At 53.5% G+C, this 26,140-nt stretch overlaps 1 protein-coding gene across 7 annotated transcripts in view; it reads right to left on the reverse strand.

The window, feature by feature from the left end:
• Positions 1-26,140, reverse strand: part of LOC120373702 (maestro heat-like repeat-containing protein family member 1) — a 65,311-nt gene that overhangs the window by 17,779 nt on the left and 21,392 nt on the right. For 5 of the 7 annotated variants that reach the window (XR_005585655.1, XM_039492461.1, XM_039492463.1 and 2 more), the window contains 14 exons: positions 25,767-25,871; positions 25,523-25,649; positions 25,050-25,144; positions 24,662-24,811; positions 23,706-23,860; positions 21,947-22,103; positions 21,691-21,857; positions 20,899-21,030; positions 20,650-20,764; positions 20,134-20,289; positions 19,768-19,950; positions 19,258-19,410; positions 18,284-18,418; positions 17,757-17,826 (listed from right to left, as the gene is read on the reverse strand). Coding sequence is in view for 6 of the 7 variants with exons in the window: in XM_039492461.1 (XP_039348395.1) it covers positions 17,757-17,826; positions 18,284-18,418; positions 19,258-19,410; positions 19,768-19,950; positions 20,134-20,289; positions 20,650-20,764; positions 20,899-21,030; positions 21,691-21,857; positions 21,947-22,103; positions 23,706-23,860; positions 24,662-24,811; positions 25,050-25,144; positions 25,523-25,649; positions 25,767-25,871 (1,900 nt within the window). In the remaining variant the exon portion in view is untranslated. The remainder of the gene's footprint in view (positions 1-17,756; positions 17,827-18,283; positions 18,419-19,257; positions 19,411-19,767; positions 19,951-20,133; positions 20,290-20,649; positions 20,765-20,898; positions 21,031-21,690; positions 21,858-21,946; positions 22,104-23,705; positions 23,861-24,661; positions 24,812-25,049; positions 25,145-25,522; positions 25,650-25,766; positions 25,872-26,140) is intronic. The other 2 variants (XM_039492465.1, XM_039492464.1) reach the window with 2 other exon arrangements.

Consider the following 26,140-nt stretch of genomic DNA (forward strand, 5'->3'; position numbering starts at 1 on the left):
CATTGGGTAGCCCAAGCCACATGCTAAGGAGCACTGAATACAGACTGTAAGTCCATTCATAATGAGTGGGGGATCGGAGAGATGCAAATAGTGGCAATGTCTGAAGGTGCTCTAAGGTACTGGATAGCCTGACTGGTTTTCAACAGTGCTTTGAGCCTCCCTTTGAACTCTTCCCTTTTGGACTCTGAACTGGGGGATGTCAGCAAGCAAGGGTCATAGAGCACAACCATCCCTTCTGGTCTTAGAATCTCATCTGACTGCCTGTATAACCCAGAACTTCCCCCAACACATTCCTTTGGAACTGCAGCTTTAAAAAAAAAATCCAAAAAAGATGCGTGTGTGGAAGTGCAGCCCACAGGCTTCGGTTCAGCTGAGTCATTCGTCCATCTCCTCCCATTCTTTGAGTTTGGAGGCTGTTGCAAAGCTGGGTCATTGGAGTGCTTTCAAGGGAGCCAGAACATCTGGCGAGTGCTGTCTTGACTCAGTGAAACTGCCAAGTGCGTTTGTGTGGCCAGACCAGGAGCAGTGAATGGTGTGCAGCTTCCTTTGCCAGCAGGTGGTTACAGGTCAGCAAAGGTTTGTGACTTCAGGGGAGCCATTCTGTGTCTCCAGGCAGTTTCTTGCTTGTCTCTGTAAGGGCTGCCACATTTTACTGAAGGCTGAAAATCTGAGGAGCCCTTTGCCTCTCTGGTGCTTAAAGCTGCAGCACTTTCAAAGAATCTCGTCTTCCTTCCCCTCCTAGGCAAAACCAGAATTCTGTATCTAGGTCAAGCAAAACAGCTGCTTGTAAACCACCGGGTTTGCCTTTGCACTCTGTGATGTCCCTGGCATGCTGGATTAGTGACATGGTACTTGAGGCAGTTAATCCTGCCATTGTCTGGTAATGAGAGTAGGTTCCCCAAGGGGTGCTTTCAAACTTCTCACTCTCAGCTTCCAGGAATTTGATGTTTTGGACCGTAAGCTGTCCTGTCTTTGACACACATGGAGACTTTTCCCAGTTGGGTGGCAGAGAATCTGTTGGAAGTACATGTTCCCAAGGCAGCTGTAGCACCTCTCTCCTTAGCTGCTTTCTGGAAGGGGTCCCAAATGAAACCTAGTCCCTTTGGTTTCCCCTAGGAAGTGGCTGTGCAGTAGAAGCAGCTTATTGGTCTTCCAGCAGCATGTTTATAAAACATCATCTCCACGACCCTGCAGTGAGGCCCTGAGAACCCAACACCCGTCCCACAGCTGTTGGAGTCAGTAATTTTGGGGACTGACTCTCCACCCAGCTCCTTCTCCTCCTCTGCCCAGATGGATTGGGGGCGGGGAGCACCTTGAAGGACAGAAATACAAATGGTGGCTGGTGCCCTGCATGCTGTTAAATAACCAGCCCTGCCTGCCTGTCTCCCCTGGGATACATGATGGACAAGTGAAGCCGGAGAAGAGCAGGAGGCTTGGACCGCTCGCCCTGCTGTAAGTCCCAGCTGAGGGGTAGTGCTGTGCTGGGAGGAGGGGCGGGGGGAAATCGGGGAGGGGTTCTAGGGGCAGGGGGCAGCAGCCACATCGCACGGTGGCTGGGAGCTAGAACCCAGTTGGAGTGACCTGCAGAGTGTAGGAGGAGGGAGAAAACCCTTGGGGCTGGTTCTGGGGTATCCTCTCCCCAGCCATAGTGTGAACCTCCCTGCCCCGTGAGGTGTTGCCATCCTGGCCCAGGCAGGAGCCATGGCTGGTCAGCAGGGTCTGGGAGTCAGAAGTGAGTCGTTCCTGGCAGGCTGGGGGCAGTGGCAAGCAGAGAGGGGGTGGACTCCACAAGAGGGAGGGAAACAACCTCCCATGGGAGACCCTGCTGCTGGAGGAGACTTTCCCCCCTACTCCCTCCAGAGCTGCGGTGCCGCCGGCAGGGACTCTGAGCAGCCCCAGCCAGGGGCGAGGCTGGGGGTTGATCCGAGCCTTATTTGGTGCTAACTGCAGAACCCAGCCTGGCATATGCAGACCCAGCACTAAACATCTCTCCCAAGGATTGCTGCCAGCCCCCTGCAAGTGGCAGCTCCGAGAGCTCCTGCACACACAGAACAGCTGACCCCCCCACCCCGTCTCAGCCCGTTATGCTCATGGGGATATGAAATTCTAGCTCTGAGCCTCCCTGCCTTCAACAGCTGATCATGCCCCAAAGGGCTGCGCCAGAGCTGAGGAAACAGAGCCAGGTGCTGAGGAAACACATCCCAGGGCTGGAGTGTGCAGTCCAACCCCTCCCGCGCATCACGGGCATTAGTTCTGTCAGTGGCTGACCCTGCCAGCTGCTCACTAGGCAGAACCCAGCCAGATGCTGAGCAGGTATCCCAGGCCTGGTGCTTAAATACCTGTAGAGGCGGCAGTCAGCCCAAGAAGGGTGGGCAGGGGTTGGTGTAGAGTCTCAGGCTGAACTGCAGGCCACAAGCGGAGCCAGTGTCACTTCTCACAGCCGCAGTCCACAGAGCAAGAGAGGACTAAGGCTGCTGCAGCCAGAATTTCCTTCACTCCGGCTGCAGGGCCTGGGCTTGCCCAACATGTGACCCTGGCTGTCAGAAAACTCCCCAACTCCCTTTAAAAACCAATTCTCCCCTCCCCCCCATCACTGCTGAGGACAAACTGCAGGGGTCAGCTCTTGCTTAGGGAGGGGGAGTTTGAGCTCCTTATATTGGCTCTATAGTAAGCGAGCTCCTAACTAGCAATGGGGGAGAGATAGCTCAGTGGTTTGAGCATTAGCCTGCTAAACCCAGGGTTGTGAGTTCACTCTTGAGGGGGCCACTTAGGGATCTGGGGCAAAAAAAAAATTGGTCCTGCTAGTGAAGGCAGGGGGCTGGACTCAATGACCTTCCAAGGTCCCTTCCAGTTCTAGGAGATTGGTATATCTCCAATTATTAAGGTCACTAATAAGAGCAAGAGGCAAGAGTTTATTTGAGCTGAACAAATTCTTTAAAAGAGGCAGGGTGGGGAGTGAACAGAAGCCTAAATTGCAGCAGGTAGCATGTAAGCGGGAAAGTAGAAGTGCTGAGATGGCTTGTGAAGAGCAAGTAACTGAAGGGATATAGACAAACACTAAAAACACTTTATGGAGATCAGAAGCCTGTGAGCAATTAAAGATAACAAGGACATTGCTGAGAAGCTAATATTTTTGTGTGTTCATCTTCTGCCTTTCTCACAGAGGCTGTTGGACAGAGATCTGTCCCAGACTGGTTCTCTTCTATTTACAGAGGTACCATCGGGGCTTGAGAGAGCAGCAGAGGCAGTCCCAGACCAAGCTGATAATTTACAAAGTAACCCCCACTCCCACTTCTTTGAGCTGGACTTCATCCTGCTCTTAGTAGTATAAAGGCGCTACTGTCAATCAAAGCCTAACCCTACCCCTTAAACCCTGCCCACCTATCACCAGAAGTCCTACCCCATGTGACTCCTCTAAGAGTTCCTCCCACTGCCTTCTACCAATCAGGATGGGTTTCACCCCCATAGGACCACCCTGAGAGGAGATTTAACCAATCAGGGGGAGTTCAGGGCAGGGTGACCCATCCGGAAGTGGTTCTTGTGACCCCTCTAAGAACTCCTCCCACCACCCTCTACCAATCAGGTCGGGTTTCAGCTGTTGGGGACCACCCCCAAGAGGAGATTTGACCAACAAGGAGGAAGTCCGGGGTGCAGTGATCCGTCTGGAAGTGGTTCTGTGACTGGGTGAACTGCTCAGAAGAGGGTGGTGTGACTCCTCGAAGAACTCCTCCCAGTGCCCTCTGCTAATCAGAGCACAGAACCATCACCCCATAAGTCCTAGTGTCAGGCAGAAGAGGCCATCTTTTACCAAGATCGTGTGTATTAGAAATCATGGAAACATGGACTCCTTCACCAGCCCTATGAGAACTTTGGACTTTGTTTTAGCCCCGAGAGTCTTCGACCATCCACAGAGAAAGCGCTACATCAGCGACAGTTCTGAGGAGGAGGTGGGAGTGACTGAGGATACGCCATTGATGGATACGCCAGAACCCAACCCCCAAACCTGAAACCCAACTGCTTGTGAGACACCCCCCGGAGGAGGAAGGTGAGGTGAATGGAAAAGACGTTGCACAGGTAAATGAATGATTAGGAAGTGACGGATGATGATGGGGTGTAATGGGTTAGGAACCGGGGGTTGTGTGAATCTAAAAAACAAGCAGTGGGAACTTGTTTCTTGTCTAAAAATCTCTCAACAGCTTTCTAGAGGCCCCGGACAGCATTGCATCAAGCAGCAAAGATGAACTGGGCCCACCTTCTTTTTGCTCAACGGTGATACAAATTGTTGAAGAGGACTCCGAGGATGACAGCTATGTGTTTAACGGGAGGCTTGGCATGGAACTATCTGAGCCAGTGCCAAGTTGTGAGCGTAAAAAAGTCATGCGGACTATTGTACAGGCTGCTGTTTATGCTGTCCTTAAACACTGCCTTAAGGAAAAGCTTTTTGAAGATTGTGAGGGCTGTGTCATAGATGCGCCAGCCCAATGGCACCATGACGGTGTGACTTGGACTTCAGTGGATATAAACTGCAAGTTCCGGGGCCTGTGTGCTGAGCTGTGTTTGGAAAGCTTATTAAACACTGTTATTGCCATAGGTTATGCTATGCAATGTCTGTGCCTGACCCAAGAACATTTAGCGCAAGGGGTGACCTTGTTAAATGCTGTGCAATTCAGTGGAGACACTGACCGTGTTTTAAAGAAAATGACCAAACTGGAAGATGGCTGCTTACAGGGTTATATTGACCGTTTAGTCCGCACAAAAAGTTACAGAGCCCTGCTTAAGAAAAAGACTATTTGTAAGAAATCTAAAAGGATTAAGTTAGAGAATGGTGAGGGTAGCTGTAAATTTAAAAAAAAAACATTGAAAAGGACTATCTGTATTTCTGTTAGAAGGTCTCTGGCCCTTAAGTGAGCTAAAAGTTTTAATGAGCATCTTAGTTTGTTTTCAAGGAGCTGTATGTCTTTTAAATAAAAAATAAATAGTTTGTGAGAACGTAGCTCTTGTGTTTTTGTGTAAAAGAGAACCATTTACAGCAAAAACCTGAACTGTATGTTGTGGGAGGAAAAATCCTAAAAATGTGTTTACAATAAAAGAAAAAACGAAAGAACCCCAGAACAAAACAAAAAAAACCCAGGGACGGTTCAGACATGTATTTGAGTACAATAGAGCTGATTTATCCTGTTGAACTGAATGGTTTTAACCACACCCCCACTGAATTAGACAGGGTGACTGTGATTACTCACTCTTGTTGTCATAGGGTTAAATTTGATGGGTGTGCACCCACGGTAAGGGGGTGGGTGGGTGAGGATGGTGAATTCTGATTAATATGAAATGAAAGAAAACCTCAGGAATTCACAGATGCTATTGGACAGTTTAAATATGGCCCAGGAGCTGGTGTAATGCTATGGGTCATTCTTTCTAGAACCGCCCCCCCGCCAAACTTTAAGCATGAAAGAAACATGTTTTTAAAAAAACAAGCCCCAAGACATTCATTGATATCTACAAAGGGCCCCCACTTGGAAACGTATTTTAACTAAAAGAAAAAAAAGCCCAGTTGTGCAGACCCACCCCCACCCCAGATTGCAAAAGGGAATGCTAGGGGAGGGCTGCCTAAAGTCCTCAGGTATTTTGGAGACTGTCTTTTTCAACAGAAACTCTCTCCAGTTGCTGCTGGACTGTAAGAGGAGGAGCTTTGTTCCCTGTTTTTAACTCTGACAATATATATTATATAATGCCACTCTTTGGCCTTGCTGTGTTACAAAATAATGGTGCCTATCTTTATTGCAGTGTGATCTGTTTAGCATGGAACCAGTAACTTGAAGCTGCATTTCACAACTAGGCCAAGGTAAAAAAACATTTTTCACTATATTTGTGCTTCATACTGTTAAATTAAAAACAAACAAACAAACAGAAAACCCACTTCAGGTATTACACAGGTTGTATAGGGATTTGGGGGTAATACTAACTAACGTTTTTGCTTGTTCTTTAACCTGAAGGCCCAAACAAATGTGGGTGTGTGTGTGTGAAGCAGAACAACCATGTGCCTTTTAAATGCATGTGGGTTTATTAAAAAGTATTTGGTTGCAAACTTGGTTTGGTGTGTTTATAAAGCTGCTGGTTTTGTGTGTGAGAGAGGGGTCTGCGCAAGACATAGGTGTGGGGTTTTTAAAAAGTATTTGGTTGCAAACTTGGTTTGGTGTGTTTATAAAGCTGCTGGTTTTGTGTGTGAGAGAGGGGTCTGCGCAAGACATAGGTGTGGGGTTTTTAAAAAGTATTTGGTGGCAAACTTGGTTTGGTGTGTTTATAAAGCTGCTGGGGTTTTGTGTATGTGTGTGTGTGTGTGCGCGATAGGGGGTCTGTGCATTATATAGGTGTGACGGTTTGGATCACAGAAACCCCCTGGGAGCTGCCACCTGATGTGCCCAGACTACTTCTAGCCCTGCTTTCTCTGCCAGCTCAGGACTCCAGCACCCTGTCTTGCTGAGCCAGACTCTCCTGTCTGCTCCAGCAAAGACCCAGGGTCTGAATTACTTGCCCCACAGCTGCAGGTTTACCTGAAAGGAGCTCACAGAAGCGTTCCTGTCTTTAACACTCAGATGCCCAACTCCCAATGGAGTCCAAACCCAAATAAATCTGTTTTACCCTGTATAAAGCTTATATAGGGTAAACTCATAAATTTGTTCACCCTCCATAACACCGATAGAGAGAGATGCACAGTTGTTTGCTCCCCCAGGTATTAATACATACTCTGAGTTAATTAATAAGTAAAAAGTGATTTTATTAAATACAAAAAGTAGGATTTAAGTGGTTCCAAGTAGTAACAGACAGAACAAAGTCAGTCACCAAGCAAAATAAAATAAAATGCGCAAATCTATGTCTAAACAAACCGAATACAGATAAGATCCTTAGCAGTTGCAGAATGCCCCCTGTTACAGACTAATCTCCTTTTAGCTTGGGTCCAGCAATCACTCACACCCCTTGCACACTGTCCTTTGTTCCAGTTTCTTTCAAGTATCCTGGGGGGTGGAGAGGCTCTCTCTTTAGCCAGCTGAAGACAAAATGGAGGGATCTCCCAGGGGTTTAAATAGACTTTCTCTTGTGGGTGGAGACTCCCTCCTCACTCCTATGCAAAGTCCAGCTCCAAGATGGAGTTTTGGAGTCACCTGGGCAAGTCACATGTCCATGCATGACTCACAGTTTGTACAGGTAGCATCCATTGTTTACATGCTACCTTGAATGTCCTCAAGTAGACTTCTTATGTGGCTTGGAGCATTCCAAGATCCATTGTCCTTTAAGTGTTTCTTGATTGGGTACTTAATTTCAACATTCCTTTCTCCAGGAACTGACCAAATGCTCTACTAAGGTTATTTAGAAATCAAGCCAGTACACAGCCAATGTTCGTAACATTCATAACTTTGAATACAAAAATGGTACATGCATACAAATAGGATTAAAAAGACAAGTCAGCAAAAAGACTACCTCAGAGCCCATGCAGGCTATCACATTTACAAATAATGGTCCTCACTCTGCCGGGCACCCTCCCAATCTTAATTCCCCTATCTCCGACAACCCTGGGCAGCGCCGACCCAAGGAGACCCTTAGCAACATGATTTGGAAGGAGCTGGTGAATTTAGGGGAGGATATGGGAAAATATGATCACCAGCCCCTCAGCATCCTGATTAATGCTTTGTCTCAGGTCATGTGGAAAACGGAGTTAATGCAGGGAGCTCCCCCACAACCCACTCCCCCAGTATGGAGGGCATCCCCCACACCCACTCCCTGTCAAAGCCAGATCCCTGTGCCCTCTTCTGAGTGGAGGCTCTGGGAGACTGACAATCAGTAGGGGTGCCCAGTTCCCCACGGGCCTCCCCAGCTGATCACAAGACGTCAGTGCGACGTATGGAGGAGACCCACTGTGAGGGCTACAGTGGGGAACCCAGGTCTGTTAGCCCAATTGCTACTGGATAGGATCTCCAAAGGGAGACCCACCACTAAACAGGTTCAGCTCAACGGGTATGGTTTGTCTCTGGGAAGTGGTGATTTGCCTGTTAGAAAAGCCATCCCAATCTCCCAGTGTTTGTCTGTGAACAGTCATGTGGTCTGTGACAAGGAGAAGGGAAGGTGAAACTGTTTGTCTAGTCAGAAAAGCAGTTTAACTGCTGGGGGAGAAAATGTCTCCAATCTTCTGTCTGTGGAGCAGGCAGAAAGTACCTCTCAGTTTATGCTGATGGAGGATTTGTCAGTTGTGCCAGATGTGGTTCTGAACTCAACTAAAACCCAGGAAGGAAGTGTTCCTAAGCCTGTGTCTGTTGGGGGTAATGACTTGCCTATAGAGGGAGCTACCTCAATCTCCAAACGTTTGTCTGGGAACAAAGGGGAGGAAATTCCAAACTTTGTGACTGTTAAGAATGGCAGTTTATCTGTTGGGGGAGAGTTTGTCTCCAATCTTCTGTCTGAGGAGCAGACAGAATGTGCCTCTCGGCTTATGCTGATTAAGGATATGTCAGTTGCCTCAGGGTACGTCTACACTACAGGATTATTCCAAATTTACATAAACCGGTTTAGTAAAACAGATTGTATAAAATCGAGTGCACGCGGCCACACTAAGCACATTAAATCGGTGGTGTGCGTCCACGGTCCAAGGCTAGCGTCGATTTCTGGAGAGTTGCACTGTGGGTAGCTATTCCGTAGCTATCCCATAGTTCCCACAGTCTCCCCTGCCCCTTGGAATTCTGGGTTGAGATCCCAGTGCCTGATGGGCAAAAATCATTGTCACGGGTGGTTCTGGGTAAATGTCGTCAGTCATTTCTTCCTCCGGGGAAGCAACGACAGACAATCATTTCGCACCCTTTTTCCCTGGATTGCCCTGGCTGACGCCATATCATGGCAACCATGGAGCCTGTTTTGCCTCTTGTCACTGTCACCGTATGTGTACTAGATGCCGCTGACAGAGGCGATTCAGCAGCGCTACACAGCAGCATTCATTTGCTTTTGCATGATAGCAGAGATGTTTATCAGCCGTTCTGTACCATCTACCATGCCATTGTAAATTGGCAATGAGATGACGGTTACCAGTCCTTTTGTGCTGCACCATCTGCTGCTGTCATAGGTGCCCCTGGCTGAGATCGTCCGGGGGCGCAAAAGACAAAAATGGGAATGACTCCCCGAGTCAATCCTCCTTTATGGTATCTAAAAATAGAATCAGTCCTGCCTAGAATATGGGGCAAGTGTACTAGAGAACCAGTGTATCAGAGAACCAGAGAGTACAGCCGCTCTGTGTCAGATCCCGCAGGTGTCAGATCCCACAGAAATGATGAGCTGTATGCCATTCACAGGGGGTGCCCCTGCAACAACCCCACCTGCTGATTCCCTCCTCCCCCAGCCTTCCTGGGCTACCATTGCAGAGTCCCCCATTTGTGTGATGAAGTAATAAAGAATGCAGGAATAAGAAACAGTGACTTGTTACTGAGATAAAATGAGGGGAAGGCAGCCTCCAGCTGCTATGATAGTCCAGACAGGACATTAAGCAGTGTGGGGGAGAGGAGCCCAGCATCCCGCTGCTATGATAGTCCAGGCCGAACAGAATCTTTTCTTTACACATGAAGGGCGGCGGCTGATGGAGCTCAGCCCCCTGTTGCTATGATGAAGATGGTTACCAGCCGTTCTGTACCATCTACTGGGAATGATCAGGAGTTTTTTACCCAGGCGCCCCCGGCCAACCTCACCGGAGGTCAGCCAGGAGCACTCATGGGCTGATGATGAGGATGGATAGCAGTCCTATTGCACTGCACCATCTGCCACAAGGCTGATGATGACGATGGATATCAGCCATATTGTACCATCAGCCACCAAGGAGGGGGGGCGAGGATGCTGCAGTTGACTGCTGCAGCATCGCGTCTATCAGCAGCATTCAGTAAACATAGGGTGACATTTAAAAGAGTCAAGAGAGGATTTTTTTCCCTTTTACTTCTGGGGGTGGGTGAGGGGGGTAAATTGACGAGCTATGCCCTGAACCACCGCGGACAATATGTTTGACACTACAGGCATTGGGAGCTCAGCCAAGAATGCAAATGCTTTTCGGAGACTGCAGGAACTGTGGGATAGCTTGAGTCCTCAGTCCCCCCTCCCTCCCTCCATGAGCGTCCATTTGATTCTTTGGCTTTCCGTTACGTTTGTCACGCAGCAGTGTGCTGAGTCCCTGCTGTGGCCTCTGTCTGGAGATTTTTTAAAAATGCTTTGGAATTTCGTCTTCTGTAACGGAGCTCTGATAGAAGCCTGTCCATACAGCGATCACATCCGCACGGTCCATGCTGGAGCTCTTTTTGGATTTTGATTTCGGACTGCATCGCCACCCGTGCTGATCGGAGCTCCACGCTGGGCAAACAGGAAATGATATTCAAAAGTTCGCGGGGCTTTTCCTGTCTACCTGGCCACTGCATCCGAGTTCAGATTGCTGTCCAGAGCGGTCAGTGGTGCACTGTGGGATACCGCCCGGAGGCCAATACCGTCTATTTGCGGCCACACTAACCCTAATCCGATATGGTAATACCGATATTAGCGCTACTCCTCTCATTAGGGAGGAGTACAGAAACCGGTTTAAATAGCCCTTTATATCGATATAAAGGGCCTCTTAGTGTGGACGGGTGTGGCGTTAAATTGGTTTAACGCTCCTAAAACCGGTTTCAACATGTAGTGTAGACCAGGCCTCAGAAGTCGTTCTGGACTCAAGTGAAACCCAGTAAGATGTTTCTGTAGAGCAGCCCCTAACTAAAAAGGGAAAGGACAAAATTTCTGGGGAAAATGAATTGTTGCCTAAAAGTGCCCCTGAAGGAATAAAATCTCATGCTAGCTTTTGCAAGCAGTTTGCTGCAACTGAAGGGTGTGGAAGTGAGTTACCTAACTTAGCTCAGAATGAATCATTGCCTGTAGCAAGCAACAGTGTAGGTGCTGAGAAATTTGGTTCAGTTTCTAGTTGCCAAAGTTTCTCAGCTGTGTATAAATCCACTGACTTTATTTTAGAAAGATCCAGGGTGGAAGCCATCCCTACTAAAACCAACACTGCCTCTGTCACTGCTAAGCAGCTCTTTACACACACCTGGGATGGCCGCTGCTCTATTGTGAATCGGGCCAGCCCCAGTGTTTGTCAGGTAGAAATCCTAAATGGGAAAAATGAAAAACCCTGGCGGAAATGGTTTCATTCTTCACGGCTCAAAGACTGGAAGGATAAACCACCTGACCCGCAAGACTGTCTTCTCCATCTTGTTGGCCACTGTTCTTGGCCAGCAAGAAGGAACGGCTTTGAGCCATTGGAAAATATGCATCGAGTGGGTTGGTCAGTGCCTACCCCGATGTTAAGACAGGAAAAGGCCAGAAAAGTCCTTCACCCTGCAATATTGGTCCCAGATTCTCCCAGTATATACGGGGGGAGTGTGGGAAGTTTCTCTCTCTTCTCTGCCCCCTCACAGGTCCCGTACATGAGCCTTGACATCATTGTCATTGGAACTCAGACACTTCCGTTCCGTTACCCAGAGGTGAACTGCAGCTGTCTCTGATCACGCCAGCAGGCAACAATATCACACGGTTCCTTGGAAACTGGGAACCGCTGAACTGGACTTTAGCTGGACGTGACTTGATTCAGCAAGGTCCCCCAGACTGGGTAGTTCCATTAAAGGGCACACACATTGTGACAAGCTCATGCCAGCAATTTGGTTTATATTCTATGGGCATATTTGCTGTTTTGGGGGATTTCATGAGCCCAGTTTGTACAGAGTGGAATTGAGCCAATAACAAAAAAACAGTTGTAAATTTCGACCCTCTGATTACAAACCTTGCTTCCCTCCGACATTTAAGAGCCCCAGTTTCAGGACCCCGTGTGTTGAAATTCGATCAACAAGAACATTTGGTTCTTCAACCTCAGACTTCTCCGAAGGAGGTTCAAATCCACTTAGAGGGCATGAATATCTCTCACATTGAACCTCTAAGCGCTCCCTTGATTGGAACTAGCCATAAGGGTTGGGATGAATGGGTAACCTGGGGATAAGTCTCGCTGTTCCTCGCTGTTATCCAGGAAGAGGGGTCTGTTATTGTCTATGTTGGTAAAGCATGTGTGTGTGTTAAGGACAAGATGTAATATTGTGTTGATTACTGGACATTGGATCCAACCCACAGTGCCTTACATTAATTGCTGTTTGTGTAATGTAACCACCATTGGTAGTTGTGATATTAAGTTTACTGTGCCTATATGGACGGTACAACATTTAAATGCCGATCCTGAGCTCTACAAGGAGTTTTCCCCCATTTCACTGGGAATGGATCTCATTGCCATGAAGGTAAGAACACAGGCCATCACTCCTGGTGGGAGACTTTGCTTGGGTGGAGCCCCAGTGCAACAGGTCTTTTGAATCTCATGCTTCACCCCATTGTGGTGATCACTGGTTTCCAAATTATACAAGCGATTGGTCTGGTTCTGCTGATTTATTGGATACAACGACTGATGCGGCAGCTGCAATGGATGGAAGATCAGAACCGGTACCATGGCCTAAGGCTGTGACGGGGATACTCGCTCAGCACAAGCACCCCATCAACGGGGGGACTTGATACCAGTCAGCTCTGTGTTCTTGGGGAACCAGGGTGCAGTATCCAGCCTGACTCATGAAAGACACACACACTCCTCCACTGGCCTCTGCTTAAACCAAAACCCAACAGAGGAAAAAACTTGCAGAGAGCAGTGAAGGGTGGATGGGAGACACACCTAGACCCCTCCTAACAAGGGTGACAAGACTAAGACATCGCCATTAGCATACAGAATGAAGAACAGAGACAAGTCCCTTAGCCCCATCTGCATGAAAGATGGAACAGGGAGACATCTCAATTTGCATACAGAATGGAGAACAGAGAATCACACTGAACTCTGGGACCAGAAAAAGCAGGGACGCACTGCATCATGGGAATCTCTGCTCCAGATGTTAGTGAACCTACGCCTGCCCAAACCCAGCTCAGCAGTCATCAGACCAATTCTAGTAAGGAATCCTTGACTGATGTCCAAAATACTGAAGCAGCCTAGTTGCACTGTGAGCTCCCTGGAAGAAAACATCTCCCATAGCCAAGAGTGATCAGCTCCTATTGTCTAGCCCAGGGGTCGGCAACCTGTCAGAAGTGGTGTGTTGAGTCTTCATTTATTCACTCTAATTTAAGGTTTTGTGTGCCAGTAATACATCTTAATGTTTTTAGAAGGTCTCTTTCTATAAATCTAGAATATATAACTACACTATTGTTGTATGTAAAGTAAATAAGGTTTTTAAAATGTTTAAGAAGCTTCATTTAAAATTAAATTAAAATGCAGAGCCCCCCCCCAGAGCAGTGGCCAGGACCTGGGCAGTGTGAGTGCCACTGAAAATCAGCTCATGTGCTGACTTTGGCATGTGTGCCATAGGTTGCCTACCCCTGGTCTAGCCTAAAGAAAACCCTTGAATCATCACTTTACCTAGAAACAAATCTAGTTTTCTCCCTTGAACCATTGCATTTTCTCTACAAAAACCACTACTCACCCTCCAGCAAGTGTTCTGATGCATAGACCCAAGCTCTGCATCAGTTCCACTGGGACTCCATCTCCTGACTGATCGTGCTGGGGGCTCTGCCTGTCTCCTGCCCTCAGGACCCTGAACTACCACCATCACCTGGGAACCCCGACCAGTTCAAGCTTTAGGGAGCGGTGAGATCCCCTCCTCTCTCTCTCTCGTTCTCTCTCTCTCTTTTCCTCTCTACCTTAGGTATTAACCTTTAATTATGTATGTTCTGTTGCTTTAGCCCTCCTTGTGTAGTGATCTCTATTATTCAAAAATAACTTGTATGATTAAGCTGGTTGCTTCTCTCTCTTTCTTTTTCTTTTATGTTATTAGCTTCCCCCATTCACTCTACAGCAACACTTCTTTTACCTACCGTATTTTCCGGCGTATAAGATGACTTTTTATACTAAAAAACAACCCCCAAAAATTGGGGGTCGTCTTATACGCCGGGTATAAACATACTGTAGCTTCGGCTACATACAGAACGTTCCTGTGCTGATACTGTATGTACCGCGCTGAGCCAATCCCGGCAAGCGGTGTCATCTATTAATGCATACAAAGCCTGCTTGGATTGGCAAAGGTTGTAATAGCCCGCCTTTCTGACTCAGCCAATCCGAGCAGGCTTTGTATGCATTAATAGATGACACCGCTTGCCGTGATTGGCTCAGCGCGGTACATACAGTATCAGCACAGGGACGTTCTGTTTTGATTTTGCAGTTCGGTGGAGCTGGCCCTGCATCCCTAGGTATGGGGGGGGAGTGGGATTCAAAGGGCTCTGGGCTGCTGGCAGCCGCGGGGAGCCCTGAGCCCTTTAAATCCCAGCCGCGTCCGGGAATCAGAGGGCTCTGAGCTGCCCGCTGTGGCGGGGCGCCCAGAGCCTTTTAAATCCCAGCTGCAGCGGGCAGCCCAGAGCCCTCTGATTCCCGGCCGCGGCTGGGATTTAAACGGCTCTGGGCTCCCCGCCGCAGCGGGCAGCCCAGAGCCCTCTGACTCCCGGCCGCGGCTGGGATTTAAAAGGCTCTGGGCTCCCCGCCGCAGCGGGCAGCCCAGAGCCCCTGACTTCTGGCCGCGGCTGGGATTTAAAAGGCTCTGGGCTCCCCGGCGCCGCGGGCACCCCAGAGCCCTCTGACTCCCTTTAAGTACCGGTAAGGCAAAACCATTTTAATTAAAATTATTTAAATCAAATCTGATGTTATTAAATGGTGTTGCCTCGGAAGGGGGGGGTAGTCTTATATGGCGAGTATAGGCCAAAACCCATGTTTTAACTGGAAAATTAGGGGGTCGTCTTATACGCCCAGTCGCCTTATACGCCAGAAAATACGGTAAGCTAAAGATCCCTGCAGCACTCAAAATCCTGTGGGGTTTGCTCATCAAGTTGCTTACTGCCAGTACAATTGTGATGTGAGAGTTGGGATAGGGTTGTGCTGAATCTAGGACACATAAGGGTAACAGTTTGAAAGTGCTGCTTGACCCAGTCCATGGAGGCCTGGGGCATAGAAGGAGAGGCAGCTTGAAAGTGCTGCTTCATCCAGCCCTAGATTCCCTCCATCCAGCTCCATTCCTTGGTGTTGTCCGGCTGTGTCTTTGTAAAACAGGCTGGCGGAAAATTGCGTGGCGAGAATGTCATCGCTGTAATTGAGCACCGATTCTAGAAAGGCCCTGTAAGGGTAACAGTTGTTGCTTTGGCTTATGAGGCAGTCTCCCAGCGTGACATCCAACTGACTGAAAATAGAGGCCACGGGGTAATTCACCAGGCCCACTGCGGCGTCCTTGGTGAGTTCAGTTCCGTCTCCCTTTACAATCTTGCAACACAGGTACAGCAGTGTGTTGTTTAAATCCATATCATCTATGCCATTCCCTGCTATAAAAAAGTCAATGGGGGCAGACTCCGTAAATGGCCAATAGAGGCGGCACCTCAGTGTAGATGCTTTTCTCGACTCTGGTCTGCACAGGGGCTGTTTGGAACAAGTCTAGTTCCGATTTGATGCACTCTTCAGACCCGCAGCGAACAAAAGCCATGTTGATTAAAATCTCTCTCTTTTACCAGGCAGAGACCATCTCCTCTTTCGCCCAGGCTTCCTCTTGGACTTTCGCTTATGGTCGGCCCTGCGTGTCAAAGCCCTTCTTTAAAAGGGTTTCAGTGGACCTGCGTGTCACAGGTATGAGGCATTTCTCTTTCTCTTCCTCCTTTTAATGTACATCATCCCCGATCCTTCCTGTGAGGCTGTATTCCCCACCTTCTCCAGAACAGCGCGGCAGACATGACCTACCAACCACATCTTTAGCTATGCTTTAAGCAGCGGTTTTTACGTGGGGTTTAATAATCTCTAGCCCCTTCCTCAAAAGCGGTACGGCCTTTCAAAAGAGGCTACGAAATATTCCACCCACACCAGCCCCGTACCTCACGGGAGCCCCGTGATATCCACGAGGGGTGTATCCAGCCTGGGCTTTGTAATAGTTCCGGTAGATGGTGGGGTGGTCGTAATTTTTTAAGATCGCCAGAATAGCGTTTTGCTTTTTAGAAACCTCGCTCTCTCTGCAGATGCAGCTTGACGATCACCTTGCAAAATGAGACGCTTCTGTTCTGATCTGTCTTTATTTCAGTGGTGATGGTGTCAATGTGGTGTTTACTGACAGGGACGTAATGAGGCTTCTTGGGCTGACTGCTGCCTCTACAGGTATTTAAGCACCAGGCCTAGGATACCTGCTCAGCACCTGGCTGGGTTCTGCCTAGTGAGCAGCTGGCAGGGTCAGCCTCTGACAGAACTAATGCCCATGAGCATAGCTGGGGCTGGGATGGGGTGCGGGGGGGGTCAGCTGCTCTGTGCGTGCAGGAGCTCTCGGAGCTGCCACTTGCAGGGGGCTGGCAGCAATCCTTGGGAAAGATGGTTAGTGCTGGGTCTGCAACACGCTTTCCTGGCATATGCCAGGCTGGGTTCTGCAGAGTTAGCACCAAATAAGGCTTGGATCAACCTCCAGCCTTGCCCTTGGCTGGGGTGGCAGAGAGTCCTGCCGGCACCGCAGCTCGAGAGGGAGTAGGGGGAAAGTCTCCTCCAGCATCCGGGTCTCCCATGGGAGGTTGTTTCCCTCCCTCTTGTGGAGTCCACCCCCTCTCTGCTTGCCACTGCCCCCAGCCTGCCAGGAACCACTCACTTCTGACTCCCAGACCCTGCTGACCAGCCATGGTTCCTGCCCGGGCCAGGATGGCAACACCTCACGGGGCAGGGAGGTTCACACTATGGCTGGGGAGAGGATACCCCAGAACCAGCCCCGAGGGTTTTCTCCCTCCTCCTACACTCTCCAGGTCACTCCAACTGGGTTCTGGCTCCCAGCCACCGTGCGATGTGGCTGCTGCCCCCTGCCCCTAGGACCCCTCCCCGATTTCCCCCTGCCTCTCCTCCCAGCACAGCACTACCCCTCAGCTGGGACTTACAGCAGGGCGGGCGGTCCAAGCCTGCTGCTCTTCTCTGGCTTCAATTCTCCATCATGTATCCTAAGGGAGGCAGGTGGGCCTGGTTATTTAACAGCATGCAGGGTGACAGCCACCACTTGTATTTCTGTCCTTCAAGGTGTCCCCGGCCCCCAATCCACCCGGGCAGAGGAGGGGAAGGAGCTGGGTGGAGAGTCAGTCCCCAAGATTATTGGGATCATTTTGCCTTTGGCCTCGTGCCCCACAAAGGCCAGGAGAGAGGTGTTGTGCACACAAGCCCCACTGGGACTTGGCATGAAGCACAGTGTGGCAGAGCTGCTGCCGTGGCTCTTTGCCTGCATGGCTGGTGGTAGCTGGGGTGGTCAGGGATGAGGCTTCCTGTGAATCTCTGGCCTCCCTGTACAGGCTGCAGGGGGACCTGGCTGGGGCCAGTGCCTCGGGGGTGGGGGGATGGGGACCAGGGTGAGACCTTTGCGAGGGAGGATCTCTCCCTCGGGCCTGCTCCTGCTGCAGGTGTTGGGCTTCTCCAGGGCCAGGACGGAGAGACCCTCTGGCAGCAGAGCCCTCCCGCATCTGGCTGCAGGGAGTCTTGGTTCCCGCTTTGTCCCAGGGAGGTGGGAAGGTGTGTGGGGGGAGGCGGGTGTGTGTGTGCAGGCAGAGGCGGCGAGCCCCTCCCCCCGTTGGCAGTGTGCATGTGGCACTGGGCCCCAGGCTCATGGGGCAGGGAGGGATAATAGGAAGTAGAGCTCCAGCTCTTTTCTTACCGATCAGCTGTTGGGCAGCTGCTGCTCTCAGGGCAGCCTTCTTGCGCAGCTTCCCTGGGCAGTCCTGGAGCTGGGAAGCCAAGAACCCAGTTAGTCCCAAGCCACACATCCTCCCCAGGCTGAGGGGAGCTGCCTGCTAGGGAGGTGAGGAACCCCTGGCTGCCAGAGCCCTCTCCCCCTTGACTCCTCCCAGGGGCCCGAGCTGAGTTGTAGGGAGCCATCCGCATGGGGGGGGGCGGGCTGCGTCAAGGGGGGGCCGCACCTTGTACGGGGTGGCCATTCTTGGGGTGGGCGGGGAGCGCTCGGGTTTTTTGGGGTTTTTTGGTTCAGTAGGGGAGAGGTTTTTTGTTGTTTTTGTTTCGGGGGAGTGGCGCTTGGGGGAGGGTGTTTCGGGGGGGCGGCGCTCTTTTTTTTTTGCTTGGGGTGGCAAAAAAGTTAGTCGGCCCTGCCTGGAGCAGGGAAATGCTCTGTGCCTAGGTCCTCCCACCGCCCAGTCCTGCAGGGCCCACGCCCCAGAGCTCACTCACCAGGGTCCTGCAGGCTTCGCTCAGGAAGGTGGGGATGGCGGGGGCCGCTCCCTCGGCCAGCTGGCTCCGCACGAGCGTGCGCAGGGGCTGGTAGCTCAGGAAGGGTGCGCAGTGCAGCAATGCCACCCTGCACGCCTGCCGGAGAGGGCGAGAAGGGAGCTGGGTGAGTTTCCCTGAGCGCAACGGGGCTGCCAACTCGCAGGCTCTGCATGGCTTGGGGAGACTCCGCTATGCCGGAGCAGCAAGGAGCCAGCTCTTTGCAGAACCTCCTCTGGCCTGATGGTTGTTCCCTAGGCCCCCACAGCCCCCATCTCCAGCTTGGCTGGGTTGAGAGGAGCCAGGCCCGAGTGCTGGGGCCGGAGAGGGACACTCCTGGAGCAGGGAAGGGGCCATTCCCTGGGGGTCCCTGTTAAGTGGTTAACAGCACTGCCCGGTGTCCAACATTCTTGGCCTCCCCTCAATCCCAGGCACTACTGGGGGCTGCTACTCGGCGGAGGGGAGATTGCTGCAGGAGGCTGGTCATTCCCAGGCAGGAGCTAGCACACAGGTGAGGGCAGGGCAGCAGCAATGGAGACCCAGTTGGCCTCAGCGACCTGCCCTTCCCTGAGGCCCTGCTTGGGTTAGGTCACTTGCTAGGGGCCAGAGATAGACCTGGGCCTGGCCACTAAACAGGGCAGGCTGTAAAATGGAGCCACGGCCTCGGAGAGGCTGGCTGGGCAGGGAGGCTGGAGGTGCCTGTGGGGAATGCAGGAGGAGAAGGAAACCTCACAGATCTACCCCACAGCTACACTCTGAGGGCTGGCAGAGCTCTGTGGGGGGTGGGGGAGGGCTGGATTAGTGGGGGGTCCTGGGTGCCACAGGGCAGCACTGAAGAGATCTGGGGCTTGGAGGGGGGAGTTTGCACCACCCTTGCCATGTTGTTCGAATGCCCCCAGCAGCCACCCCTGCCCCTATGAGCCCTCAGCTGCACTCACCTGGGCCACCTGGGGGTCCCCGGCTTGTAGGCAGATCAGCAGCGTCCCCATGCTCTTCTCCACCTCAGCCCCGAAGCGGGATGACCTCTTGGAAACAAACTTGCTGAGCTGGCCAAAGAGCTCGATGGAGGCCCGCCTCAGGCTGCTGTTCTCCTGCAGACAGGGGGTTCAGGGTGGTTAGAGGGGACAGGCTGAGGCCCTCACATGCTTTGGGAATCAGCCTGGCAGCTGCAGAGCCCGGAGAGGTTTCAGCTAGTTCAAACGACAGGACAATTCTCTACAAACTCCTCTCCTTCCTGCTGGGCCCCAGGGCTGCCGAACAATTGTGGGCCCAGGGCCCAAGAATGGTTCTATCCCTGCCTCCCCTGGCAGAGGAGCTGAGCTGCCCCACAAATGCAAGAATGTGCCTGCCTCGGACACTGAGTCCCCTCCGTGTGAGGGCAGGTCCTGACCATCTCCCCCTGTGGGGTGTCCTATAGCACCCTGGGGCCTGCCCTGCTTGGTACTTACATCCTCAAAGAATGTTCTCGCCTGCATGGCCAGCGGAATGGCAACATGCGCCTTCAGAGGCGCCTTGGGGTCCCGCAGCATCCAGCAGAGCCCTTCCGTCGCGTCCAGAATGGCGCAGGGGTCGCAGGATTGGCATACGCCGTGGACAAAGCTCGCCAGAATCTGGTCTTGCTTCTTCCTGACCTGCAGAGAAGGGGTTGGATGCCGCTCGGTGAGTAACCATCTGTCAGCCTGAGTGTAACCACAGTCCGGTCAAGTCAGCCTACAGCCCAGTCTTCTCCATAGGAGCCATAGGCTGAGGAGAAGGGGAACCAGGAGCTTCCTACCCAGCCCTCTCTGCCTAGTATCCTGCCATTCCAGACCCACCTTGTCCGGGAACGCGGTCACTGCGTTCCTGAGGCCATGCAGGGCTCTGCCACGAATGTGGATGTTGCTGTCCTGCGTCTGCTGCAGCATGGCCTTCAGCACCTGCTTCCGCATGGCCTTGGGCTCGTTTTCCATCAGCAGGGGGCTGCCGAGGAACTAAAGGGAAGGAAAGGAGCTGTCAGAGAGGGCTGGGCGAGGCCAGTGGGTCCTAGCCCGGCAGGAGCAAGGGCAAGGGAGTATGATCAGAGCTCAGGAGGTGACTTAGATCCGTACCGACTGCTGTTCACGAGGGGCTGGCTTCAGCTGAGCTTAACGGAAGTGATATGTGCAGGGCAGAGCACTCCCTCTGGTTCCAGTGGGGTGCTCCCAAACCCCACCACAGATCCCCCAGCAGAGGGATTAATTTACAAGCAATACACCACCAGGACCGTTTCTCATTAGCTGACCAGCTATTGGCCCCCTGTTCCATCATCTTCTGGGCCTGGTTAACCCTTCCCCCTGGTCCTCCAGGCTCACCTCTGCAAACAGGGCGGTGCAGGCCATGCGTTCACCCTCCTGGCTGGCCTGCAGGCTGGGAAGAAGAAGCTGTGGGATGCTCTTCAGGGCCAGGTTTGGGTGGCTCACTATGGCTCTGGGAGAGAACAAGAGCTCATGTTGATGTGTGCATGAGAGCCCTGCACAGGCTGGAATCCGGCCCGGTCCCGGCCACCCCCTCCCATCTCTGCCCCACTGCGAGAACGTGACTCCTCCAGCCTCTGTCCTCACCTGCTAAGGAGAGTGAACCCCTCGGGCTGGGCCTCTTCCAGCAGCTGCCAGCCTTGCTCCTGGTCCATTAGTTCCACAGCTGGCTGACTGCCCCTGAGGCGCAGCACCCGCGCCAGGGCCTGCACGGCCATGCTGGGAAGAGAAGGAGGCAGGAGATGGTGATGTGGGGATGCCTGCTCTCTGGGTGGGGTGTGGGGGCAGGACTCCCTTGCTGCAGCACTGAAAGGATCAGGGTGGGAATAGATGCTGCCCCACTTCTGCCTTTGGTTCTCCCCCCGCAACTGTGGGGGCGGGGGGGAGTGTCTGCAGATGTGACCTTCGCTCTCCTCCAAAGATGTGAAAATTGCCCCTCCCCCCAGGATACTGTCCCTGGGGAGAAGAGTACAGGCAGTGCCCCCTGCTGTCCTGAGCCCTGCCCCCCAGGGCCCACTGCAGAAAAGGGATGAAGTGGCTCAGTGACAGGTCCGGCCTGTCCAAAGCCTTCAAAGCAGACAGTAAATAGAGACAGCAGCCAGCTCTGCCCTGCTCCCCAGCTCTGCTCCCCCCGTCCCCCAGCTCAGCTCCCTCATCACCCTGCTGAGCTGCCCACTCTGAGGAGCTCTCTGGCTCCCTGAGTATCCGGGGGCAGCTCTGCCTGCTCCTCAGCACAAGAAACCTGACTGATCTGAACCCTTGGTCCCCCGAAGGCGTTGGGGGTCCCTGGACAACGAGGGTCCAAGCAGGAAGCTTCCCCTCCTAGGGGCTAGCACAGACACTATGTGAGTGCTGGGATCCATCAGCCCCACACATTACCTGCGTGGACTGGTGTCACTGGGCCGGTCCTGCTGGACTCCTAAGAGGTGTTGTGCCGGGGGGCTGGCGATGGCAAGGAAGCAAGAGGCGAACAGGTCGTCCTCGCGTCCCTCCAGGGTGTCCCCTTGCCCCAAGGCCCCGATCAGCTCCCACAGGCCGTATGTGGTCTGGAAGGGAAAAGATACAGTCAGAAGACCGTGGCCGTGCGCAGAATGGAGCCAGGAAAGGGGGCTGAATGCCAGCGATGGGAACTTACCGCCGGGGGCAGCCGGGCTGGCTGGGGGCAGCTCCTGTCCTGGGTCTGTCCAGGGTTAGCCCAGCCCTTCTCCGGGCTGTCGTCCAGCAGGATGTGGAGTACCTCCCTGGTTAGCATGGGGTCTGCACCCAGGAACCTCCAGATGGCCTTGATGTGGCTGTGACGGACAGGGGGACAGGCAGGTAAGGAATTAACACGGAGGACGGGCTGTCACGGAGTGTGGGGGAGTCCGGCTCTGCACCCCTCTTCCTGGGACTCTGTGTCTCTCAGCCAGCCAGTAAAACAGAAGGTTTATTGGACAACAGGAATGCAGGATACAGCAGAGCTTGGAAATACAGCCAGGACCCCTCAAACTGGTCCTTCTGGGGGTGCAGGGAGCTTAGTTCCCAGCTTGGGATTCCCAGCACTGCAGCCCCCAGCCCCAAACCGAAACTGACCCAACCCTCTCCAGCTGGCTCTCTGCCTTTGCTGCCTTTGACTAGCTTCCTGGGCCAAGGTGTTCACCTCCTCTCCCACCTGCCTAGCTCAGGTTACAGGCTCAGGTATTGTCCATAACCTAAAGTCCTCCCCGGCTCTCCCATCCCCCACACAGACAGTCCCTACTCCATCACACGGGCCCAGCTGGGATACACTGGGGATGACGCCCTCTGAGGGGCGATGGGCCAGAAGCAGCAGGTTGAGCCTGCTGGTGGCTGACCTCAAGGCCCTTCAGGCCCTGGCCAGTCCTAAGGGGTTCATACCCTCCTGCCTGGGCGCTGCCAGGGGGCGCTGGGTCACATCAAGGGCTGGGCGGAGGTGGCCAGATTCACTTCTCCCAGCTGGGGGGCCCCCTCCCTCCCTTGCTGCCTTCTCCTGATGGGAACCAGAGGGGCTGGGGTTAGAGCCCCCATGGGGGAAAGCAGTTACTCCAGGCTCAGGGGTGGGGGCTGGTGTGAGGAGGTGCCCACCCTTGGTGGGGAGCTCGGTCTAGGTGCTGAGCTGGATCTCCTGAGCTGGGGGGCAGAGAGGGGGGCTGCAGGCAAGGAGAGGAGGAGCTCCTTCCCCATGGGGCAGGGGGCAGGGGGTTCAGGACGAACAAGGCTCCAGTTCTGGCCACGCCATGGCTCTGGGGTGGGGGGGTTTGGAGAAGGCTGTAAAATGGGCTCCGTGCTTGTCGGCTCTGGGCAGGATGCAGGGAAGGCGCTGCTGGCCCTGGGGAACCTGGCAGGCTGGTGAATCAGAGAAGACCAACCTCTAGGGGTGGGATGAGGTGTCTAAAAGTGTGCGGGGATGGGGAAGGGACCAGGCTGGGATTTCAGGGGGAAGAGGGCATTTCCCAGCTGGAGGAAGGGGGTGCCCCTGCGGGGCATGCTCAGTGTAGGGGCGTCTGTGGGGAGCGATGTAGTTAGGCTGGCCCCTCTCCTGCCTCAGCCTGTGTTGTGATGAGGGGCCCTGGAAGACTGTTCTGGCCTCCAGCCAGCTAAGCCATTGTGCAGCCAAACCGGGAGGGGGTGGACTGGTCAGCAATGCACAGAACCAAGTCGGGGAGGTGACAGCTGTGTTAGGAATAGCTCTGGAGCCCTCCAAGGGACAGGGAGCCCTTCAAGGGACAGCGAGGCTAATGGTGATCGCACGCCGGGGCAGGGCTGTTCCCTGGGGGCCTGTGTGCAAGGGGAGGGTTTGTCCTGCATGTAACCATGGTGCTGTGGAGTGACCCCATTAAGGGGGGCTCGGAGGCTGGAGGGGGGTGTTCTATCTTTTCCCCAGGGCCGGCACTCACTGTTTGTAAGGCCAGGGCATCTTCAGGAGGATGTTGACTGCGGTCTTGGTGTGCTGCCTGGCCAGTAGGTGGAGGATGTCTCTTGTCCCATCACTCAGCCGCCCCCCCCGGGGTGGGCTCAGTGTGTAGGAAAGAGCGGCTTGGAGATCCTGCACCTGTGGAAGCAAAGCAGGGGCTGACCCTACTCCTGCTGTGGTTGGCTGGCAGGCAAGGGCCAGGAGGAGCTGGTCAGGCTCAGAAACAAGTCAACGGTCCCATGGCCTGGTGGAGGCCGTGGATAAACTCTCCTAGTGAGTGACCAAGCCAAGGAGGGTTCTGGGTTTGGTACCTTGAAACCTCCACCTGTGATCCAGCTCCGTAGCACTAAGGGTCCCTTGGAGGGACACAGGGCCAGCGGTTAGGCGGATCACCGGCCTGCGGAGGGCGCGCCGATGGCTGCAGAGCTAATTTCCGACAGAGACCAGCAGGAGGCGCCGCAGGGGTGAACCCACATTGCTACAGTCCCAATCCCACTGCCCAGTGACACCCCATCCTCCGGATATCCCGGCTGTACCTCCCCTTGTGACAGCACACCTGGGCTGCTTCAGCACCAGAGTGGGATCTAAACGTCTGGGATGCATTTCCATGCCCTACGTCAATCTGTGTCCACTGGGCAAAGAGTCAGTGGACACCGGGGATGCCACTGCAGACTCTGTTCCCCCAGCTGAGGGAAGGGTCTGGAAATAGGGCACATTTTCCAAGGAGTGAGCCGGGCAAGCCAGACTCCTGGGATCGAAGCCTGCAAAGGATTACAGGGCCGTGCCTAGAGTCCGCCCGGCAGACAGGGCATGGATGGGTCCCATTGATCAATGATGGTAAGAACGGACGTCCCCCCTCCACATCCTCCCTCAGGCCCCAGGAATTCTAGGCACGGGGCAAGATGGAGCTGCCCGAGATGGCCAATGCCCAGCCATTACTTGGCCCTGTAGCTCTGATTTTTGCTGTCTCAGCACCGCCTCCATGACGCCTGCCAGCTGCTCAGCACACTCCCCCTTCTCCAGCAGGCCCACCAGCAGGGTGAAGCTGAAGGGCATGAGGTCACGGGACTGCAGGTGTTCCGCGATGAGCTGCAGGGAAAGGCACAGGCCGAGTGTGAGCAGTGAGCCCCGGCCCGGGGAGGTGGGTTTGCTCTTCAGGGAACGGGGACAGAGGCACTGGCAGCCTGTGCCCAGGGCTATGTGAGTGGGCATTGGATGCTCATACCCAGGAATTTCCATCTGCCGGCTCCTCATCGAGGGAAGGAGACAATAACCCCCCTTTCCCATGTGCGTGTCTGTCTCTCCAGCCACAGTCTCTTTTACTCACCATAGCAACATGGGCAGGGCTCTCTCTGCAGCTGGCATCCTGCTGCGTCTTGCTCAGCACGGTCACCACCGCCCCTGTCTTGTTGTACACGACGGCTGCACGAGAAACCAGCAGCGCTCAGGCAGAGCTTTCAGGCCAGATTCTTCCCCCTTCCCGTCGAGCCAGGTCAGAGGTGCCAAAGAGCCAGACTCTGGGCACAGCTGGGGTGAGCTCTCAGCTGGCTCCTGGGCCAACTGCCCACCTAGAAGGTGTGTTGGGGTGGGGTGAGATCAGGGGAGGTCCCAGATGATCCCAGGCATCTGGTGAAGGGCAGATACCAGGTCAGCCCAGTAGGTACCAACCCACTTCTGCTCTGTGTCCCCCCTGGTCAGGGCTGCAATGAAGGCGCCATGTTCTCTCTGCAGCTCTGCTCGCTAGGTAACGGCCGGGGCTGTGAAGGCTGAGAAGTGGCGACTGCTTGCGCTCCATCTTACCTGTGCAAGGCGTGAAGAGCCAGTAGAGAGCCTGATATGCCCAGTATCGGGTGGTCTTCTGAGCATCGAAGGCCTGGCTTGTCAGCAGCCCAGCCATGTAGCCCTGCTCCACCATGGGTTTCAGGTCCTAATGGGCCACCAAACAGAAAATCAGGGCATGGGTTGGGGCGAGCCCAGCTCTGTCTGTATCACACCCTCCTCCCCCGTGAATGCTGTGGGGGGTAGCAGGGTCTGTGCTGCTCACCTCGGTCATGGCCTTGAATCGATAGAACATGAGGAGCCGGGCGCTGGCTTTCACAGCTCGGCTCCTCTCCTGGGCCCGGGGGGAGCAGATCCATGGCTGCAAGTGCTGGGGAGCAGGGAGAAAGCCGTGTGAGCGGCAGCAATGCCGGGGCAACCCCCAGAACCTGCTTCCCACCCCAGCAGGGAGAGGACATGGAGCATTTAACCCCTTCTCCTCCGCTTCCGGACACTGGAGCTCAGCGCTCCTCTCCTGTCTGGGGGGCGCTAGGACAGGTCTGAGGGTCTTGGGCTCAGCACTTTCAGGATTCTCCCCATTGATCCTGTGGGGTCTCGGGGCTGTTCCTTCAGGGGCACAGGGGTGCCAACCCAAATTTA

The sequence above is a fragment of the Mauremys reevesii genome, linkage group 10 (genome assembly GCF_016161935.1).
Source record: "Mauremys reevesii isolate NIE-2019 linkage group 10, ASM1616193v1, whole genome shotgun sequence".
Classification (NCBI taxonomy): Eukaryota; Metazoa; Chordata; order Testudines; family Geoemydidae; genus Mauremys; species Mauremys reevesii.